The sequence below is a fragment of the Oryctolagus cuniculus genome, chromosome 18 (genome assembly GCF_964237555.1).
Source record: "Oryctolagus cuniculus chromosome 18, mOryCun1.1, whole genome shotgun sequence".
NCBI lineage: Eukaryota > Metazoa > Chordata > Mammalia > Lagomorpha > Leporidae > Oryctolagus > Oryctolagus cuniculus.
In genome coordinates this window covers 67,004,109-67,025,286 of record NC_091449.1, presented here as the reverse complement: position 1 = coordinate 67,025,286, position 21,178 = coordinate 67,004,109, and the positions used below count along the sequence as shown (strand labels likewise).

General features: G+C 63.9%; 1 protein-coding gene across 2 annotated transcripts; it reads right to left on the bottom strand.

The window, feature by feature from the left end:
* Nucleotides 1–289: 289 nt before the first annotated feature.
* Nucleotides 290–19,916, bottom strand: IRF8 (interferon regulatory factor 8). 2 transcript variants are annotated; one of them, XM_051829272.2, is made up of 9 exons: nucleotides 19,771–19,916; nucleotides 16,685–16,859; nucleotides 10,409–10,592; nucleotides 8,106–8,194; nucleotides 6,704–6,809; nucleotides 5,811–5,858; nucleotides 3,139–3,525; nucleotides 2,200–2,315; nucleotides 290–1,742 (listed from the first exon to the last, which is right to left on the bottom strand). In XM_051829272.2, the coding sequence occupies exons 2-9, from the start codon at nucleotides 16,856–16,858 to the stop codon at nucleotides 1,566–1,568; spliced, it is 1,281 nt and encodes a 426-aa protein (XP_051685232.1). In that variant the 5' UTR covers nucleotide 16,859; nucleotides 19,771–19,916; the 3' UTR covers nucleotides 290–1,565. The 2 variants fall into 2 exon arrangements, with proteins under 2 accessions (XP_051685232.1, XP_069917961.1); XM_070061860.1 differs by lacking the exon at nucleotides 19,771–19,916 and adding an exon at nucleotides 18,746–19,201.
* Nucleotides 19,917–21,178: the final 1,262 nt, after the last annotated feature.

The following is a 21,178-nucleotide window of genomic DNA, read 5'->3' as shown; positions in this document are numbered from 1 at the left end:
AGGGGCCAGGAAGCCCAAGGAGAGGAAACAAGAGGCAAAACTGAAAACAGCGAGAGAAGCGGGGCGGGCAGCAGAGAGCTGCCTCCGGCCCGGGACGGTTCCGGGTGTTTATTAATTCTTATGCATTAAAGGGGGCGTACAGGGAGCCATCGCCCATCCCTGGTTCGCTCCTCAAACGGCTGCAGCAGCCGCCACGCTGTGGGTTGTTACTTAACCCCCTCTCGGAGACCCGAGATCTAAGGAGAACCAGCAAGTACTCGACAGTGACCCAAAAAGAGCACACACAAGCTTTATAAAAGAGCCTTTTATTTTAACAAAGAACGAAAGAAATCGAGATACTTTTAAAACTGCTACAAAAATAAATACCGCTCGGCACGGTGGAGATGCTGCCTGACGCCCCTCTGAGCACCTGGGTGAACGTGTGGGCGGGGCCCTCCCGGCACAGAGGGGCCCCTCCACCCGCCTTCCCCTCCGTCCCCGTGCGCCCCACGCATCGGCAGGGCCCCCAATTCCCACACAGCACAGGTGCGGGGTGAACTGATCCCCTCTGGGAACCATGGCTGCCGGCGCTGGCCTCCCACCCCCCACACCTCCCAGAACCCCTCCTCCTGCCCTTCCACGGGTAGGGGACACACTCGGAGCTGGGGTGGCCCAGGCTGGGTGACACAGGAGTGAGCACAGAGACGGGATCTTCCCTCAGCGGGGCTGGACTCGAGGGAAGCACTCGGACCCTGCCAGTGCCCCCAAAACCGCCTGGGGTCTACACCCGTGGTGGCACTGACTCAGCCAAATCAGCACTGTGCCCTGGGCTCAGACCCTGGCAGAATGAGGGCCTGCAGGGGCGTGAGGCACACGGCAGGGGCCAGTCTCTGCCGTCCCCGTGCCGGCCATGGAACACCCAGGGGCACACGAGGTGTGAAAGTGTCCGAGTCTCCCATACTCGCACGTGCGCTGGCCGTGGAGTCGGGCGGCTTCGGGAGGGCCCGGGATCGCGCCGCGGGAGGCCTCTGCCAACAGCCAGGCCGTCATTCCAAGTCCTCCTTCGGGCTTCTGGCCAGCATTGCGAGGCGGGGCGGACACGTGGCGAGCAGCGGCGGACGCTGGAACTGGCGCCGCCACCCCGAGCCGCAGCGTACCCCGCGGGCTCCCGCTCCAAGACAACAACGGCTTCGCCGTCGCACATTAAGGGGAGGTTTGTAGCTCAGGGTTCTTAAATCTTACTAAAACGCTTAAAAGACACTTCATGGAGAATCAGGCACAGGAAATCATAAACCCGCGAGCCTCACAGATGAGAGAGATCCCTCGTCTGCGCAGCTGGTTTGAATCTCCAAATCCCTTTGCTGGAAGCGGCGGCCGGCAGGGGTGCGCACGCCGGGCTCTGGGAACAGCAGTGACCCCCAAATGCAGCAACAGGGCAGCCAGTGGGAGGCGCACAAGACAGGAGCTCTGGCCCTGGCGTCCGGGGAGGGGGTGTCCCAGCCCGGCCAGAGGGACCCGCATCCTGTGTCCTCACAAGAGTAACGCGAGGGGGAAGCCAGGCCCGGGAGCAGGGCTCCGGGGATCGCCTAGACGGTGATCTGCTGGTTTTCTCTGAAAAAGGGTCTCTGGTGTGAGGCGCAGATCTCCGGGAACATCCGGAAGGCCTGGTCCGGCTGGGGCTCCTCGGGGGTGTGCATCATGGAGCCGGTGCCGCAGCTCTTCCCCGCCTCCTCCAGCAGCTGCCGGACATACAGCTGCTCAACCTGGAGGGACGGTGCGCAGGTCAGACACGGAGGACGGACGCGAGCCGGGGCCTGCCTGGACCCCCGCCCTGAGCCGGCGCCCCAGACATTTCACTCGGGTCTCGGCCACGACAGGCAGATGCCAGAAAGGGCTGCCGACGCTCCCACCATCGCGGCACGGTCCCCTCCGTGGGCAGGGCCCCGCCTCGCCTAGTCAGTCCCAGAGTCTCTTGCCTTCGGCTACCGTTAAGGAAGGGCTTGCCACGGCCTTGCCTGTCCTCAGACACGATGGCAAGGCAACAGGTGGAATCCTTCCGGAGAAGAGACTTTGATTTTGAAGAGTAAACCAAGCATAAATGAGTCCTGGCCACCAGAGGACGGCTGGAGGTGGCAGGAATCCCCCATCCTCCAGCCCCAGGATAGCCTGACCCCAGCAGGGGTCTGGGAGCCCGGACACAGGCCCGGCGGCTGCTCTCACCTGCACGAGGATGAGCTTGGAGCGCAGCGGCGCCGTGTCCGGGAACTCCTCCCCGAAGCACAGCACCACGCGGCCGTCGGGGAGCCGGCTCTGGCTGCTGTAGAACTGCTGCAGCTCTGCAAGGACAGGGACCGCGCTGGGGGCGGGGCTGGGGGCGGGGCTGGGGGCGGGGCCGGGCAGGGGCTGCCCCGAGCCCGGGGACGGAGGCCAGGGCACCACAGGGGCACGCTGGCTGCCCTGCCGAGCAGCTGCGGGCGTGGCCTCCACCGGGGGAGGTGGGCTCTTTAGTGGCCGCGGCTGAACACCTTTCCTGGGACCCACGCCCTCCTGCTCCCCATACACCACGTCTACTCCCATCCCCAGCGCCAAAGGCACACGGGCTACAGCCCCGTGAGGCCTGGCGCCAGAGGGGCCTGAAGTCCCACCCGAACCTCCGCCGTGTCCAAACTCCGCAGCCTCGCCGGGGAGCTTGTTAGAAGGGCAGGCTCCCGGGCCCCCTCGCAACCCCAGAAACAGAGGCGCCGACCCTCAGGGACCACCTCCTCCCCTCCAGGTGGGCCCCACACCCCCCCCCCGAAAGCTCTCGGGCCAGCGCCCCCGACACCTGCCGCCAGCTCAGGCCCTGCTGGTGCTGGGTGAGCACAGCTCGGAGCTCCCATACAAGTCCCCGGCACCATGCAGGTTCTGACCCGGGCCTGGGGACGGCCTGGCGCCCTGCAGCTCAGCCCCACTCCCAGGTCACGGGTCAGAGTCCGGGGGCAAACGAGAGCTGCAGCTGGGGGATTTCTCTACTCTCCCAGGCAGCACGAGCAAGAGGCTGACTGCACTCCGCGTCATGCGTGGGAAAGTCGGGGCAGAGAGGGGCTCCCCGGGATCTCCAAGCAGGAAGGGGCAAAGCAGGATTCCCGGGTGACCCGGCCGGGGCGGAGCCGCACAGACCTCGCAGGAACTGGCTCGTGTCGAAGACCTGCACCACCTCGTCGCGCTCCAGCTTGTTGGGCCTGCCCTTGCAGGGCACGGCGTTGCCGCTGCAGAAGACGCGGCCCTGGCACTGGCGCCTGACGAACACGCCCTGCCGGCTGCCGTGCAGCAGCACCCCGCGCTCCAGGTGCCCGAACAGCTTCCGCGTCACCTGCCGCTGCCGCTCGCTGGGGATGGCGTCGGCCGGCGGGAAGCGCACCAGCTCCAGGCCCTCGGGCCCGTACATCTTGCCGCCGGGCAGCCCCGGCTGGCTCAGGGACAGGCGGCAGCCCTCGGGGCACGTGGTGGTGGTCTGGCCCATGAGCTTGCCCCCGTAGTAGAAGCTGATCACCATCTGGGAAAAGGCTGTGGACGAGAGGGGCGCGGTTACTAGGGCACTGCTGGCGGCTGGCGGCTGGCGTCTGCCGTGGCTCCTCGGGTGCTAAACCTGAAACCGGAGAAGACCCTCCACCCAAAGCCGCACCCTCCCCCGAGAGCGCCCGGCCTGGAAGGCGGGGGAAGGGTGCACAGTGAGGCCTGAGTCCCTCCTCGCCCCACCCGTTCGCTCTGCCTGCAGTGACCTGAGGAAGCCGGCCTCAGCTCGGGGCTCGGGAGCTCTACGCCCGGTACCTGGAACCTCCCCTCTGAGCAGGGCCGAGGCCTCAGACGGGCGGGCATTTACCGAGGCGGCTGAGCAGCCCTACTCCGAAACCCTGAAATCCAAAATGCCCCAAACCCTGGACCCCTGGGGGCGCCAACGCAACGCCACAAGCAGAGAACCTGTGCTGCGTGTCCGGTCACGGCAGGCAGGGCCTGAAGGCACCCACAGGCCCGGCACACGACTCCATCTCGCGCTCAGCCCGGGTCTCGGCCCGCGGTCCTCCTCACGCACACGCAGACCCCGCACATCTGACCGGGAACCCGAGCCCCGCTGGCCGCACGCCTCCTGGACAGGGGACGCTCAGGCTGGGTGGCTCCTGGCTTCAGGGGACCCTTTGACCTTTGACCCGTTTGACCCCTCACTTCCACTGAGCAGCAGGCGCTGGTTGGCCTCTCCCAGGCCAGGAGAGTTGAATCCCCGTGCAAAAGACGCTCGCGTGTTTAAGCGAGAGGAGCACAGGGAACGAGACGCCAGGGCAGGGGTAAGGTCCCAGCTAACGCAGGAGACTCCAAGACCCCGCCTGTACCAGCCCTCAGCTGACAGCGTCGCGCCCACCACCAACGGGCTCACCGGGCATGCAGCAGGCAGCTCACGGCGTCACCAGGCACCCGGACCACTGCAGGGTCCAGGGCACACGGGACCAACACCCAACCGTGCAGAGCTCACACAGAACCCCCTGCTCTCCCCGGAAAGCCAGGCAAGTCGGGCCTGGCTGGGTCGGCAGGCCCATCAGCCCACAGGTGCCACCTACACCAAGCAGCCACGTGGGCGGGGCTTCCTGCTGCCTGTCACCAGCTCTCTCACTGCCTGACCTCAGCCCCGACCCCGCAGAGCTAAGCACAAGGGGCCCTGACACCAGCTGTCCACAGTGAGCGAGCTGAGCTTCTAAAAGGACAGTCTAGACAGCTCCGGCACGGCCGAGGAAGCTAACCCCCTCCCTAGACGGCCCCAAATGCACCATCACAAGTCCTGGGCCGTGGCTCCACGCTACCCAGGTCACAGGTCAGTCTCTAACCCTGGGCCTCTCGTGACCACAGTGGCTGCCGGCGCACGGAAAGCAGGTGCACAGACGTCTGTGTGCCCTTGGGTGACAGATGAACCCTTCAGCCCACAGCCCCTCGGTGAAGTCAGAGGCAGAACGGTCCCCAGGCCCCAGGCGAGTTCCTGCCTTCACAAAGTCCTTGCCCCCAAGAACCTGCGTCCAGCACCGGCCCTGGGCAGCCCGTTCCCTCCTCTGCTCCCCCAGGCCAGCCTGAGGTCCCCTTCTCACAGAACCCAGCCGATGGCGGCACACAGCCTGGCCTCCCCGCCAGCAGCAGCTGCTACCCTCCAGCCTGGACGCCAACTCCAGCGCCGCCCGCGGAAGCCCCCCTGCCAGAGTCCTGTGTGGAATCAGGGGGCTGCTGGGACAGCACTGCGGCCCCTCTGCCCACGAGCTGCGTGCTGGGGCCCTGGGCCTGTGACATGGCAGTGGCCACACCTGTGAGGGCGGGGGCTGGGAGGGAGGGGCAGAGCTGAGCAGGTGTCTCAGTGCCAGCCCAGGTCCCACCCTGTGGCACTGGACAGCTGTCAGCCGCCACAGTGCCACGTCAGGAACCCGGGCGTGGGGAGGAAGCAGAGGAGACTGGGAGAGGGGGGAGCACACTCAGGGACCGATCGCGTCAAGAGCACGCCATGGAATCCTCGCATGGCTCCTTTGGGGCGGGCGCTGGTCTACACTGGAGGGCCTCAAGTTCACGCTCTCCACCGGGGGCCATGCAGGGCGGCAGAGCCCGGCGGCCACGGCTACATCCGTTCCCTGCAGCACCGCTCTAGGGCGCTCTTTGCCCGACCTGCCGGCCCGGTCCAAGAAGAGGCTCAGAAAGGCCAGCCCCGTGCCTGCCCCCCAACCAGACAGGGAGAGGGAAGGGGGCGCCCAGCCTCCAGGGAATCTCAATACCCCCCCCCCCGCATCAGGCATCACCCCACCCCCACCCGCCAGCGCCAGTACCTGAGTGGTGCGCGTCATAGGCGGCGTAGCCCGTCACCAGCGGCAAGCCTGCGGGAGACACAGACAACAGTGCAGGCGCCGGCCCAGCGCCCCCCGGCCCAGGCTCCTCGAAGGCCCCACCGCAGGCTTCCGCTGAATTCAGTGTTTTTCCCTCCCAGAGCGGTTGACCCATTGTTTCATAAATGCAGAAACCAGACCCTGACCGAGAGGTGGGAGGGGGACTTCCTCTCTTCTCTGCCGCGGGGTTTCTGCCCCTGTGCGAGTGTGACCCCGAGGGGCCGCATTTCCTTCCACCCCGAGGGCCTGGCCCCAAAATATCACTGACTGCGTGGCCCCCCAGCGGAGCCCAGGGTCGGCAGCAGCCGCCCCAGGCTGGTGACCTGTACGGTCTGCCGGGCAGCTCGGGAGGCAGCCGTGCAGAACGCAGGAGCAGCCTGGGGGCTCTGGGAGCACTGACCACACAGGGCAAATGTGCATCAAGCCCTGGGGACCCCAGGGTGCAGGCCTGGAGCCTCCGTTTTACAGACGGTCAGCTGAGGCTCGAGACTCAAATCCCGGTGTGAGCCACTTCCCGTTCCCAGCCCGAACCCCCTCCCCTCCAGGAGCCCAGCTGCCTTCAACCCTGCAGGGCGCCCAGTGCGTGGAAACAGGCGCAGAGCCGGGGGGGGGGGGGGGGAGGGCACCAGGCGCAGCTCTCCAGACCCCCCCTTAGCTCCCCCAGGAGTGTGTGCGGAGCAGACCGGGCACTGCACCTGCCCTCCTGGGAGGCAGTGGCACACGGGGCCGAGGGCTGTGTCTCTGGGCTCAGTTAACCCCCACTAAGACCCAGCTCCCGCCGCCCGCCCTCTCCGTCCCCAGCTCTGCCTGGCAGCAGCCGGGCTCTGCGTCCTCACCTGCGCTGGGCTGCTGCGCCCACCAGTCTGGGAGCAGCTGGCTCCTGCAGGCCTCCGGCGGGGAGGGGCTCCTCTTGATCATGCCCATGTAGTCGTCCACGGACGGCTGTGCATCGCAGGTGAGAGAGAGGCTGCTGGTCACGGGGCCTCCGGCCTGAGACTCCCGCGTCCGCAAGCATGAACAACGCCAGTGCAGCGAAGCCCACGCAGGCACCGCTGACTCACGAGAGTGAAGTCCAGCAGGCTGAGCAAGCAACCCACGGGCGGAACCACCAGCCTCCTGGGGCCACGTCACACGGTGCGCCAAAGTCTGTGCCACGAAACTTACACGCACAGACTCCAGCTCGCACCCAAACCAACCTTCCTGATCCACTCTCCAGGACCTTTTTAAAGTTCCCTGCGAAATCCACGGTCCCTTCACGCGGCCCTGCCCGTGGCAGGCGGCACATTCCGGGCTGCCCACCGCCCTGATGCCCTGCGGGTTCGGCCCAGTTCAGCGACGCCGCTGCCGTGCTGGGAGAACCTCACCCCGTGAAGCACCCTGGGTTCTGCCCCGACCCGCTCCTCAGAGGACATTGATTAATCCGATGAGGAAACTTGGAAATCTGCTTTCTTGTGACCTCGGTGTGACACTGGATGACTGCCCCGCTCAGCTGAGCTGGCAGAGGGCAGGACGCTGCTGGATGGACACGGAGCCAGCACCGCGCTCGCTCCACGGCCGACACGGAGCGGCCGTCTGCAGAGGGCCAGGCGGCCGGGGTGGGGGGGCGACACCTGTGTCCTGCAGGCTCTGACAGCCCCGCTGCTCGGGCAGAGTCCATCACGGCTCCGTGACTCCGGCCAAGCGCCCACACGGGACCCGCCCCACCGGCCAGGGCTGCCATGTCCTCCTCGCAATTCCCAGAGAGAGGGGCGTCCAAAACTGGGGTACAACAAGCCATGTGCTCTAAGCAGACCCTGGTGAGCCTTCTCTCCCAGCCTACTGCCTGGGAGTGCACGCTCAGCTCCCACAGGCGTGGCTATCTGGTTTCCCAAGCACTGAAGGAATAAAACCTACGTCTTCAGAAACCAGCAACCCCACAGCCATGCAGGCCACCAACCCGGGCAGCAGGGAGGGTTCACACGCTGCTCCCAGCAGCTGCCGGGGCAGGCGAGGGGCCACGCAACGCGCTTTAGAGATCGTCGCTCAGCGTTCACATTCTGGAAAGTTCAGAGCTGGAGCAATCGTCACACGCACACGCACACACACACACACACACAGCCGGTGGGATGGGGTGCCGGGGGCGGGTGCCCCGTGGGTCCTCCCCCGCGGGCGGACGCGGCACTCCCAGGGCAGCCCAGGGCCCGATGCCGTCACACAGCTGCTGGCCGGGAGACACGAGGCCTCGGCTGCCTCCCCTACCTCCTTGATGAGCTCCTGGATGTCCGAGCGCCCGCACTCCATCTCCGGGACCTCGTTCACGCCGCCGGGAGGCACCACGCCGAGTTTGCCTGCGGGAAACCAGACAGACACCATGACACGTGGCGCGGCGCCATCCCAGCCACCACGGGAGCCCCATCCAAGTTTTATTTTTATTGCTGAGTTTCAGGAAACAAGAGCTGTGCGCGTCTTCGCCGGCTGGGGAAAGGCGAAGACGCCTTGTTCCCATGCCTGGGTCATCTGATCCGCAGTCAGAAGAGAGAAGTGGGGGTGGCAGCTGTTCTGCTAACACTTCTGAGAGACAAACACAACACGCTGGCCCCTTCCTGTGTCGGCCAGGGCCCGGATGTACCGGCTCTGACTGCCCACGGGCACCACACGCACAAGCTGGGGTGCCTGAAGACACCCTAAGATTCTCTGGTAAAACATGATGGCGGGCTGGGTCTTTTTTTTTTTAAGCCAGGTGGCAGGAAGTATCTTTTTAGCCTTTCCACGTACACACGCGTGCACTGTGCACCCATGCGCCGCGCCGGGGAGCCCACTGCTGCCCGGCTGGCACCAGCCTGAGTCAGCAGCCGCCTGGGCCTTCTGGGCCACCCTCGGTCTCACCCAGACCCTCGCCCTGCAGTCAGCGCGAGACAGGGTTGTCAGTTGCAGGGCCTCACAAGCACCCAGCGTGTGCTCCTTCCTGAGTTTTGATTCTTGGGTTCAAGAGGTCATTTTAAGCTGCAGAAAGGGGGAGCGGGGCAGACGGGGCGCCCCCCATGTGAGGGGCAGAGGAGAGGGGCCGTGGGGGCCACGATGCCTCCTGGGCATCCACAGTGGCAGGGATGCGGGCCGCACCCCAGGCTATAAACAGCCGGGTCACCTGCCAGTCAAGCTCGGCTGACTCCGCGGGGGCGGGGAGGGGCCCCAAGAGGGACTTCCTTATTGCTGCGAATCGCGATTGAGCTTGCGGTGATGAAAACTGATCCAGACTGGAAAAGACGGCGGCCCCTGCCAGCCACCCCAAGATGTCCTACCCCAGCAGGCCACCTGACTCTCCAAGGAGCGGTCAGCGTGCTGGACTCACTCCGTTCCTGCGATGTGACTTATCTAACTTATTTGAAGCGCAGAGTGGCAAAGAAAGAAAAGCAGAAACAGAAAGAATCTTCCATCCCCGTTCACTCCCCGGATGCCTGACACAGCCAGGGCAGGCCGGGCGGAAGCCAGCAGCCAGGAGCTCCACCTGCTCGGCACGGGCGGCAGGGGCTCCAGCACTCGCGCCGCCCTCCACTGTCCCAGAGCAAGCTGGACAGGGACCCGAGCAGCCGGGACGCCGCATTGCAAGCAGGAGCCCGGCCTGCCGCGCACGCCAGCCCCTGGACTTCCTACTGCCATGTGGAGGCGGGTTCACACTCGGTAAGGATGGGAGTTAGCTAAGCCCCCGGTGACCAGCAGAGGCGAGGACGCCCAGACCGCGGTCAGTCGTCCATCAGCTGGGCTCCGCTTCCTGCCTCTCTAACCAACAACCCCGGCGTCTCATCTTCTCTAAGAAGCTGTCACCGTGCCGGCTGCCTGGCTAGCAACTCTCCCACAGGCTCGCTCGTACGTGAGTCACGGCTGGAACCGCTCCTGGCCTGGGCATCGTGGGCAGTGATGCCAACCTCGAGTCTGTGCAGAGCCCCGGGAAGTCTGTCCAGGGCACGACTGGGCCACCGACGGCCACCAAGGAGAAGACCACTGTGTGGCTTTGCAGCGGCTAAGACAATCCCTGCCTGAGACCCGCACGGCGCTCAGGTTCCATCTCACGCGCCGGCTCCAGGTGCACAGCGCACCACTCAGAAAAGGATTCTGGGGCCAGGTCTGATCTGATTCGTCTGACTGATTAGTGATGTCTGGCAGAGCACGGCCACGCGGGCCACAGCATGGCAGATGTCTGCTGTCCTTGCTCCCCTGGGATTTCAGTGTGGAAGGCACTCGAGCTATCCCATCCCAGAGCTTCCAAACAACGCGGTGACGGAAGAGGGGCAGCCTGGGATCCAGAGCTTCCTCCTCCATCCGGTCCCCCCCCCCCGGGAACTGCTAGGAAACAGGGTTCCTCGTCAGGGCCCCGTGCCCGTGCAGCCGCGCGACGGAGCCTGGGGAGCCTGGGCCCCAGCCCCCCCGCCCTCCCCGGCCTCCCCGCCACTCAGTGGCCGGCAGACGGCGTGAGGTCAGCGCCTGCTCCTGCAGAGGGCAGCAGGGTCCCGCTGAGCTGGGACTGCAGGCCCAGACCGCGGGCAGGGCAGCCTTCGCATAGTTACATTTTTGCTCCTCCTCGGGGACGATTCGGTAAACTTTGTACGGCTCAGAAATGTCCAGCTGGGATCGGTCGGTCACTTCTTCAAAATCCGGGCTCTTGTTCAGAGCACAGCGCAGCCTCGTCTTCCAAGTGGCCGGCTCGGCCTTGTCCCCTTCCTTGAACTTCCCCTTGAAGACTGCCCAGGCCTGAGGAGAGACAGAGAAGCGGGTCAGCGGCCAGCCCGGCCCCGGGAGGCTCCACTGGCCACGACTCAGGCCTTCAATCAGGCCACTTTCCTCACCTCGGGTGCAAAGGCCCAGGGTGGGAGGTCCCGCAAGCTCACCCGCAGGGTCAGAATCCAGCGCAGCCCGAGGCCCCGCCCGCTCCCGGCCCCTGGCCCTGCCCCGAGTCCTTCCCTGGACTGAGGGGCCTGGAGCTGCCCGGGTTAAGCCACACAAAGAGGAAGTCACCGCCAGCATGTTCAAAACAAAGAGCAAGCTGTTGCTGTCAAATCAACCCCGAGCTAAAATTTAGCGTGAAAAGGGAACATTTGCAAAAAAGCTAAAAGTGTGGTCACCCCTTGCCCTGCTACTTTTAATAGAAATTTCGCTCCGCAGTTTTGCATTTTTTCTCAGCTCTCCCCTCCCCCACCAAGGCACTGTCGAAAGGCGACAAAACCCTCCTCCCTGGGTGCTGCCCTGTCCTGTTCTGTTCCGGACAGCTCTGCTCTCCGATCCCTGAGAACCTTGGGATCTGACCGAGGACCAGCCGACTGGACACCTGGTCAGAAGGTGGGACGGGAGGAGGGGTTCAGACACCCACGTGGGGCTGGCATCGTGGCACAGCAGTGAAGTTGCCACGTGGGACGGCCACGTCCTGAGTCGCAGTGCCTGGGTCAAGTCCCGGCTTCTCCGCTCCCTGCTGACGCACCTGGGAGGCAGCGAGGATGGCTAGAGCGCGTGGGCCCCTGCGCCCAGGTGGGAGCCCCAGATGGAGCTCCTGACTCCTGGCTTCAGCCTGGCCCAGCCCCCGCTGTTGGGGCGCTTGGGGGAACCAGCAGAAGGGTGACCACTCTGTCTCCACCTCTGACCCTGCCTTTCAAATGAAGAAACATTTTAAAAATAAGTAAATAAACATGTAAATGGATATATTGTAAGATTCCAGGATTGGAATAAACACCAGCTCCAGGAGGAAGCCACCATCGGCTAAAATTTACCTGCAGCCCTAGGTGACGTCAGGCAGTGTCCCCAGGCTGAAAGGACGGGTGATCCGGAGCCGCCCACCCCACTCAGCACCAGGCCACACCAAGAGGACAGCCACTTTCCAAGGTGACCTGGCCCGGGATTAAACGCCAGCTGCACTAACTTCCAAGCCAACGAGCTTCCAGCTGCAGTTAGGGGTCTTTTTTAAAACTGTTTTTATTGGCTTATTTTGTTTATTTAGAGACAGAAAGTTTTCTACCTGCTGGTTCACTCCTCAAATGCCCACGACAGCCAGCGCCGGCAGGCCGAAGCCAGGACCCTGGAACTCAATCCATGGGTGGCAGGGACCCAAGTAGTTGAGCCGTCTCCAGGCGCCTCGCTCAGTGCACATGGGCAGGTGCTGCACCTGACGCACACCCAGCACAGCCGCTCGAGCCCAGTGCACACCCCGGTCCCCTGGGAAGCCTGAGACACAGCCCGGCCCCGCCCCCGCCCCAGGCCCTCCTTCGGGGGGACCGGTCAGGGCTGGAATCCGAGGCTTTAGCTGCTGCCCAAAGACGCAGAGAGAGGCAGCCAGCGCCTCAGCTGCAGAAACAGTGCCAGGGGAGCCACAGCCCCTTCCAGACAGTCCCGGCTTCTTCTCCCTCCCAAAACTCAAGAACACTCATCGTCCCCAGCCAGCAGTCTCTCCTCCGTTGACGCAGCATTTTGCACGTAGGGTCGGGGTGAACGTTCCTGCCAGTGTCCTTTGCGATGCGCCACCTGATCCCCCGCTACCCGCGTCGCCCGCCACGCACTGATGCTGCTGCTGTTTTCAAAGAAACACAAGAGGGAACAGGGGCCGACTGAACTCGCACGTCCCACTGTTCCCAAGGCCCCTCCCCCAGCACGGGGCCCATCAGACGCCAGTGGCTCCCCCTCCCCTAGTTACGACAAGCTGTCCCCAGGCAAGGGGGCGGGGCGTTAAACTGGTGACCCCTCCCTCATCTGGGAAGCACTGGGCTAAGCCAGGTTCCTTGGAAACTTGGTGTCGAGGCCGTGCTACAGCCGGCTGGAGCCCACGCGAGCGGGTGCACACGCAGGACGGTGCTAGACTTTGTCCTCCATTCAAGTGCACACTCAACCCGTGTGGAAAGCCTGCTCATTCCACCCACCAGAAACGGGGCTGGCTGTGTGACACAGGGGTTAAGCCACAGCTTGGGGCACCCACTTCCCCCGTCAGGGTTCCTGGATCGAGTACTGCTGCCTCTTCTGATCCAGCTTCCTGCTGATGGGCTTGGGAGGCGGCAGGGAACAGGCCAATTGGGTCCCTGCCACCCACGGGGGAGACCAGGATACAGTTCCTGGCTCCTGCCTTCAGCCCAGACCAGCTCCAGTGTCGCAGGTTTTGGGGGAGTAAATCAGCAGATAGAAGTTCTCTGTCTCTCCTCTCTTTCCCTCTCTGCTCTGTCATTGTGCCTTTCAAAATAAATAAATCTTTAAAAAAAAAAAAAAAACACCAGGGCTTGTGGTCAGGACGCGTGCTGGCCTGCCAACAGGTGCCAGCTTAGCCTGAGCCACGTAACCGGCAGGTACCCGGCCCTCCAGAGACCTCCTGGGTGGCTCTACAAGCCCAACTTGGCTGGGTGGTCTCGCGAGGTCTTCCAAGCTACCACTAGACAAGGCAGCTGCCTGAAGCCCACCAGCGGCCACTCCAGCCTGCTCCGGCCGCTCACCGGTTTGCACTCGCTGCACCTGGCACAGTCTGGGGGCTGGGTGTTCTCTTTCAGAATTTGAAACAGCTGTGCCACTAAGTAACTCAACTCCCCTACCCCCACCAACATCTTTATGAACAGGGGGCAAAATGCTTTCCCAACAAGTCTGAGCTGACGCCAGGGGGCTTCAGGTCTCTGCCGCTGGCTGAAAGGAGCCGGTCCCCCAGCAGGGGTGTGCGCTGAGGCAGCCCACCTGCAGGCGCGAAGGAGCCCCTGGTACCACAACCTCTACAACCCACTCGCCAAGGCAGGAAAACACTCAGACTTCTTCCTAGCTCCTCATTTTTGAAAGATTTTCTTTGAATGTTTGAAAGAAACAGGTTCTAGGGTCCCAGCAAAGCAGATAAAGCCTCCGCCTGTGGCACCAGCACCCCGGGTTCTAGTCCCGGTCGGGGCGCTGGTTCTGCCCCGGTTGCTCCTCTTCCAGTCCAGCTCTCTGCTGTGGCCCGGGAGTGCAGTGGAGGATGGCCCAAGTGCTTGGGCCCTGCACCTGTATTGGAGACCAGGAGAAGCACCTGGCTCCTGGCTTCGGATCAGTGCAGCGTGCCGGCCGCAGTGGCCATTTTGGGGGTGAACCAATGGAAGGAAGACCTTTCTCTCTGTCTCTCTCACTATGGAAAGAAAGAAAGAAAGGAAAGAAAGGAAAGAAAGGAAAGAAAGGAAAGAAAGAAAGAAAGAAGGAAGGAAGGAAGGAAGGAAGGTTCTAGGGGCCCGGCAAAGCAGATAAAGCCTCTGCCTGCAAAGCCAGCATCCGATACGGGCACGGGTTCAAGACCCGGCTGCTCCACTATGGACCCAGCTCCCTGCAGTGGCCCGGGAAAGCAGTGGAGGATGGCCCAGGTGCTTGGGCCCCTGCACCTGCATTGGAGACCTGGAGGAAGCTCCTGGCTTCAGCCTGGCTGGTGCAGCCATCTGTGGAGTGAAGACCTCTCTCTCTCCGTCTCTCCCTCTCTCTAACTCTGACAGTCAAATAAATAAATAAATCTTCTTAAAAAATGAAAGAAACAGGTTCTGGCTTAGCGTGAAATTCTGAAAGAAGGCCCTCCCTGACCAAGGCCTCACCGGCGACGTCTCCCACGGCAAACTCCCGCCTGGCGGCCGCCCAAGATAAGAACCTCCCAGCAGATGGAGGCGCAGAGCCCAGGGGAGCCAGGCAGGGCCACTCGGCCTCCCTGTGCCCAGGAGGCAGCCCCGTGCCCCTGCTGCCCCCAGCCCAGCCGAGATTGTGCCCTCGTCTCGGATTGCCACACGCAGCGACTGCGTAACCAACGGAAACATCGGGAATCTTGCGCATGCTGCTGGGCGCTGTTGAAACGGCCGTGGAAAGCGTTGCACAAGACATAAATCTGGGGCTGTGGCACACGGGGGAGCCGGGAATCGGGCGGAGGCAGACACCTGCGTCTCCGTCGATGAGACACACGCCAGGGCTCCACGGCCCTCTGCTCCCGCACCCCCACGTCCATGCAGGCCGTTCCGCTCACGTCCAGCCCACAACTCTGCCCCCAGCATCAGCGCCCCAGTCCACCCACTGACCCTGGCCAACCTCAGCTCCTGGGGGGCTTGCAATGGACAGGGGACGACTGTGCCCCCCGGGGACACCTGTCCACATCCAACACATGCGTGGCTGCACGCTGGGCGGGGCAGTGTTGCTGGCACCTGGTGGGCGGGGGCTGGGGCCGCCACACATCCTGCAAAGCACAGGACAGCCCCCACGCCCATGGCCTCCCAGCCCGGAACTCTCTCCCTAGTCTTCAGCAATGTCCCAGCCCGAGATGCTGACAGCACTGAGGTCCCGCAAACCAAGAATGCCCAGCCCAGCTGACGGGAGGGGACCCGGGCGCTGATTAAATGTAGCAAAGTCTTCCCCAAGAAGATCGCCACAGCGCCAAAGGCAAAGACCACACGCAGTCAGCCGAGAAGGGCCCGCCAACGTTGATGGCCACAGCAGGTGCTGGTGTCCCAAAGCCTGGCGCCGTCCAGGCTTCCTCACCTGGCATCCCTGACCAGAAGGAACCTGGAGGACACGCAGGCACCAGGAGCCCCCTTGCCGGCGAGAGCGCACACCCTCACAGGGCCGTCAGGAGCTGGCACCAGACTCTCACGGAGAAGAATCGGACGTGCACACGCCACAGAACCATGCAGAGGCTCAGCCCCTCGGCCGCCTCGGGTCCACAGAACAAGGGCAGCTGAGGGGCGTCTTAAGCCGACCTTGACTTACTCACATTCCCTCTGGGGTCACAGTGTGACCTCTCTTCCCTCTTACACTTGGGTCTGAGACAGCCCCCCAGGCCTCCAGGGCTGTCGTGGGTCCTGCTGGGCTGTGCTCCCCAACCTGGTCTGATTCTGGCCCCTCCCCACACTCCATGTCCCCTGCCTGTCCCCAGTCCCCGGATGCCCACGTAACGAGCAGGCTGGCAGCGGTCTGCAGACCACCTGTGGTGCAGCTGTCTGCAAACGTGGAAGTCTGGGCTGACTTTGACCTGGGGCTTTGAATCACCGAGGGCTGGAACCTGGGCATCTGGGGCTTTAGAGACGCCCAGGGGGACTAAGAACCCAGCCGGGCTGCAGAGCTGGCCTGCCCTGGGCCAGGTCTCCTGTAGGAATCTAGCAAGAAGCCTCTGCTCACTGGTGGGGCCAGGGGCACGTGGGGGGGGGGGGGGCTGCATCCGAACACCGGCTCACAGTCCAGGAAAAGCTGGAGACCCCGGATGAGCGACCCCCTCTTGGTGCCCCCGCAGAGTGAGGGTGAGAATGGCATGGACCACAGACGACTGTGCGAGAGGAAAACAACCCAGCAGGCCGGGCCTGGCCCAGAACACACCCTCCGCCACCAGGAACTCCGGACGGCTCCTCTGTGCGTGGGCAGGTGCTGCCCTCAGGGGAGACAGCACTGTTTAGTCACTGCTGCTAGCTCAGGACCACCTCTCCCCGCGTGACCGGACCCCCTCTCCGGCGTGACCGGCCCCAGAGGGAATGGCAGTCGGGGCCTCAGTCTCCCCCGCTGGCCCTAGAACGCCACACACAGGTGACGTCACCCCATGATGTCGTCACCGCAGAGAGCAAAGGTCTTAGCGTGAGGGTCCTGTGGGAGCCCTTCCCCTCCCTGGGCGGGTCCTCAGGGGACAGAAACACAGAGCAGAGAAGGACGCGCCCCAGACCTCCTCACTGGAAAAATGCTCCCCACACAGGGGGCCCCAAAACCACGCAGATGGTTTAACATGGCCAAGCCCCCCGGTGTCCTCCTGAGCCCGCTCTGCGCTCCTCCAGCCACATCTGCGTTTCGGACTGGGATGGACGCGGGAGCCCACCCGAAGGGCGTGGCCGGCGCCCGCCCGTCCGCACCTTGAAGATGGACGCGTCCACCTCCTGGTTGTAGTCCTGCTTGCCGGCATGCTTCCAGGGGATCCGGAACATGCTCTTCTCGTCGTTTTCCCAGATCAGCCCCGGGTACATGTTGCTGTCAATCTGCTCGATCAGCCACTGCCGAAGCCGCCGGCCGCCGTTCCGGTCACACATCCTTGGGAAGACAGAAAACCTACTCTGTGACGTGTGTCACGCGTGCTGTCCCACAGTCACGGCAACCCAGGCAAACCAGAGGTTCGCAGCAAAGGTGCTGGCTGGGGGAAACCCAGGGGCTCCGGGACCCCGGCCCCCCGCCAGGAGAAGCCCCCGAGGGCTTCCCGACTCCAAGTCCTGAACCAAAACTGAAAGCTCCCCGGGGGCGCGGCGGCCAGCCTCCCAGCCAGTGCCACCCGGTTCTGGCTGAATCCTCGCAGGCAAACGCAGCCACACCGCCGAGCTCCGCCCTGAGCATGAGACGGAGCGGACTCACTGAAGTGCACGGATCTCCCGTAGGCGGCCATTCCCCTCGGAACCAAGCTGACCAAGGACACCCAGCAGGACCTGCGTCCCAGGGTAGAATCCGGCCCCTGTGCAGCCCGCGAGGCCACCGCTCCCAGGCTGCTCCTGGACAGCGGCTTCGTGATACGGGCTGAGTCGGGAAAAGAGAGAAATGGGGTCCCCTTCTAGCCTCGCCACCTCTCAGCAGGGGGAGCCGGGAGCATCAGTGACCCCGTCCTGGCTGAAAATCATGATGACCACGGGCACTTGTGTTTGCAGCATTTGATGCACCTGGGGCGGTGCCGGGACCTCAGCAACCCTCCCTCGGTAAGAGGGCAACGGGCCGTGTCCCCCGGGAGCCCCTCCCACGTCAGTGTGAGAGGACTGTGGCTCCAGATGGAGCAAGGCAGGCCACACCCTGATGGAGGGGCCCAGCCGTGCAAGGGAGCCCAGATCCCCGCGGGAAGGGCTCTCCTCCTGGAACAGACAGCTTTACACTGGAGAGGGAGGGGGCGGTAGGGGGCAGAGGGGACGGGGAGGGGAGGAGAGGGCGATGAAGCCGTACCGACCATCAGCCAGCAGTTACAAGAACAGTGCTGGAAATCCCCTAGGCAGCTGGACAGACGCCCACCCCAAAAAAAATTGTAGCAAAAAGCACTATTTTACTCTTCTGATTAAAATGTGACCGCTTTAGGCAAACAAGCTTTAACCAACTGGCGGAAACAAGAGACAACGTCCCCAAGAATGTGGCCAAGCAGTGGTCAGCGCCGGCTGTGAGAAGTGTGCCTCTTGGCAACCTGAGGCTCCCTGCAGGCGGCTGTGCGGGGCCAGGGACCAGCGAGAGGGAGGCCAGGTCCCCCAGGGCCAGCGCTCACTTCTCCAGCCACCAACCCCAGCCGCCCAGCTGATTTCAAAGGAGGCGATGGGCGTGCGACAGAAACTGGACCTGAGCCTCTCCAGGACCCCGGCATAGCCAAGGGACCCCTCGCGGAGATGGTGAATTCTAAAGCAGCCACCGTGTCTATAAGAAGGGACGCAGGCGGAGCGGGAGCCTCGGGAGAGAGAGGAATGAAACACAGTCAGGTAGAGAGAGGCGCCTGACCCTGTGCCTCCCAGAGCACAGCACAGCCGGGTGCAGAGTCCTACAGCTTTTCCCAGGGGATGCAAAAGACCCTGGGGGGGGTGGGGGGAGGGGTGCTGTAGGAGCACAGCAGCGGGGCGGGTGCTCCTGCCCACCCCCACCCCGCCGCCCTGGAAGCCCCGTGCTAGGGCGCCCTCACTTGCTCACAGCATCCCTAGCAGGTTCGTAACTCCCAAACCCGGACAGTCGGGTGATTTCTGGAGAAAACGGGGCAAAGAGAAAGAGAAAGAGAAACAGCAGTGAAAGGAGAGTGAGTCACGGGGCAGCCCGGCAGGGAGACACCGGGAGTCGTCCCCACCAGCCCCTCTCGGCTCCGAGGGAAAAGTGAGGTGCAGGACCCCTGCCGCGGCCCCGGGCTCTGCCACTGAGAGCCGTGAGTGCCTTCCCGGGTCCCATCCCACCCACAGCCCTGGCCCAAGGACCTTTGCGATCCCTGCCGATTCTAGGCACTGTGAAAAGCCTAGGATTCCACGGGCGTTACAAACATGATCCATAATGATTTACAGAAGACCAACAAAGCGATTCCACCGAACGCCGCCGCCGCCAGGAAAAATCGGTGCCCAGTCACATGCTCCCGACTTCCTCTTCCTCCGTGTTGAAGCGATGGTTCTATCCGCCAGCTCCTATCTGCAGTTAATCTGAGTCCCCATAAATGCGTCCAGGGGTCAGGCTTCCCAGGGCAGCCTCTGCCCCCGCCTCCCCGTCCACACGGAGGACACAGCAGGCACCTGCTCCCGCCACGGGGCTGCGGGGTGCCCACTCTGGTCCCTGCAAGCCCTCACCACCCCTGGACCGACAGGCATCAAAGCCATTTCCCTCCCTGGCCCCAGTCAGGGGACAGACACACTGCCAGCCCCCAGGGGAGGAAGCTGCCACACCCCAGGGGCACAGGTTCAGGGCGTCCTTCTCCGTTGGTTTAAAAAAAAAAAAAAAAGGTAGGCACCATAGGTTGGGAGGAGACTTAACAATTTTGGAAACGTGCGTGTCCAGCGTCCACTCCTCAGCACCGCCCAGCCCTGGGCGGCTGCCCGGCTCATTTCACAGCCTAACGACTTTCTGAGCTGTGCCTTCCACACTCCCTTTCCTGCCTGGGCTGTGATGGAAGCCAAGGACCCCAGCCCAGACTCGGAACTGAGAGCAGTCATTCACCAGAACTGCCCAGGCCAACCCCGGCGCACCGGCGGCCAGGACCCTCCAGCCCCCTCCCCCAGGACTCCAGGGGCCATAGGGCAGGTCTCGGCATTGGACGAAAAATAAGACTTGTTGTTGGCCACCCATCTTTGGGGACAGACCAAGGGCAACCCTCGCCCCGGGCGCTCACCGCGGCCCCACGAGGCCAGGGAGCAAGGCAGGGCGAAACCGAGGCACAGGGGGCGGCCTCCGGCTCCACCCTGGAAAGCCTCGCGGCTTCGCCCCGCGCGCAGCCCATCCCGCCCAGCGAGCCTACCTGCCGCCGCCCGCGTTCGCGCCCGCCGCCCGCGTTCCCACGCTCGCCGCCGCGCTCCCGGCGACGCAGCCCCGGGCTCCCGGCGGCGGCGCGGTTTTAAGGGGCAGGGCGGGCCCGGCGCGCCGAGCGACGGCCTCGCGGGCCAATGGCGCGCGAGAAGCGTGCGCGCGCCGCCCAATCGGCTCGGCCCGGTTGACCCGCCTTCTCCTAAACGCCGGCCTTTCCGAGAAACCACTTTGCTGGCCGAGCGCCCGCGTGCGGCGTGGCCGAGGGTCCAGGGCCTCTTCCGGAGCCGCCACCTAGCCCCTCGCGTCGGGCTGGGGGTCCGTGGGCGGCGCGGGAGGGGGGTTCCCGGAGAAATTCCCGAGGGGGCGCAGGGGCGTCGCGTTAGGGTAAAGAGGGTGATGGGGCCCGGCCAGGGCAGGGGTCCGTGCTTCCTCTGCCCCCACCCAAGGCCCCCGGCTCGGGCCCACTTCCTGGAGCAGCACCAGACGAGCGCGCCCCACCCCCGACCCGCGGAAGGCTCCAGGCACGTGTCCTCGCTGCGCGGCCTTCGGAGACCAGCCGCCGGCCAGTGGCCCCGCGCGGTGTCCACTCCTGACGTGCGAGAGCCAGGGGGCCCCTCGGGAAAGCCGCCGTCGCACAGTCGCGGCCGAGGGAAGGGGGCCCCCGCGCCCTGCGCCCGGAGCCCCTGCAGCGCCCGCGGCCGGTGCACCTGCGCCCCGTGCACCTGCGCCCGTCCTGGTGTGAGCTGGGAGTTAGCGGAAGCGTGGCGGTGGCCGTGGGGGCCACATTGCGGACGGAAAGAGAAACCGGGAGAGCCGAACAAGGAAGCTTTTCCCTGTCCCCTCCGAAAGGAGGAAGCCCGGGGTCGCAGCTGATTGACAGCCCCAGCTTACCCGGCTGCCTCACGCGCTGGGCTTTTCCAAGAGAATGTCTGAAAAAAGGCATCTGCCCCAGAATACAAAAACCGCTGCAAACTTTAAAAACGTTCAGATAAAATCCTCAAAACGTGGCAACTCCATGAATGTAATTATCGCTCAGTAAATGTCTCCGATCTGAAAACCATTTGCAAGTTAGAAAATACCTGGTATGAATTTCTTCATACAATTACAAAGTCCCCGGCACCAAACAATTTCAAATGAACTTATTTTTTAAACGGGCGAGTTCTTTACGCTTCCCCAGATGGAGGTGGGGCTGTTTGAATGTTTGCTGTGTTGCGCGGTGCAGCTCCCAGAGCTCAGAGCACATCGGAAGCCTTTGAAGAGGTTTTTTTTTTTTTCCACAGATCTGCCTCTGGAGTCCCCGACACCGACTTCCCCCAGCGCTGTCCCTGCTCGCGGACTCCGCCCTGCACCTGCCCCAAGGAGCGAGCGGGAGCGGGGAGCGAGCAGAAGTGGGAGGCACT

What these genes read in the sequence shown, in the direction of transcription:
- IRF8 (XM_051829272.2), bottom strand. Translation starts at nt 16,858, where the DNA reads ATGTGTGACCGGAACGGCGGCCGGCGGCTTCGGCAGTGGCTGATCGAG. An exon ending in GGCGCAGCAGCCCAGCGCAG is followed by an intron (nt 5,859 to 6,703) that starts GTGAGGACGCAG and finishes TGTCTCCCGCAG; the next exon opens with GCTTGCCGCTGGTGACGGGC. An exon ending in CACGAGCCAGTTCCTGCGAG is followed by an intron (nt 2,316 to 3,138) that starts GTCTGTGCGGCT and finishes CTGTCCTTGCAG; the next exon opens with AGCTGCAGCAGTTCTACAGC.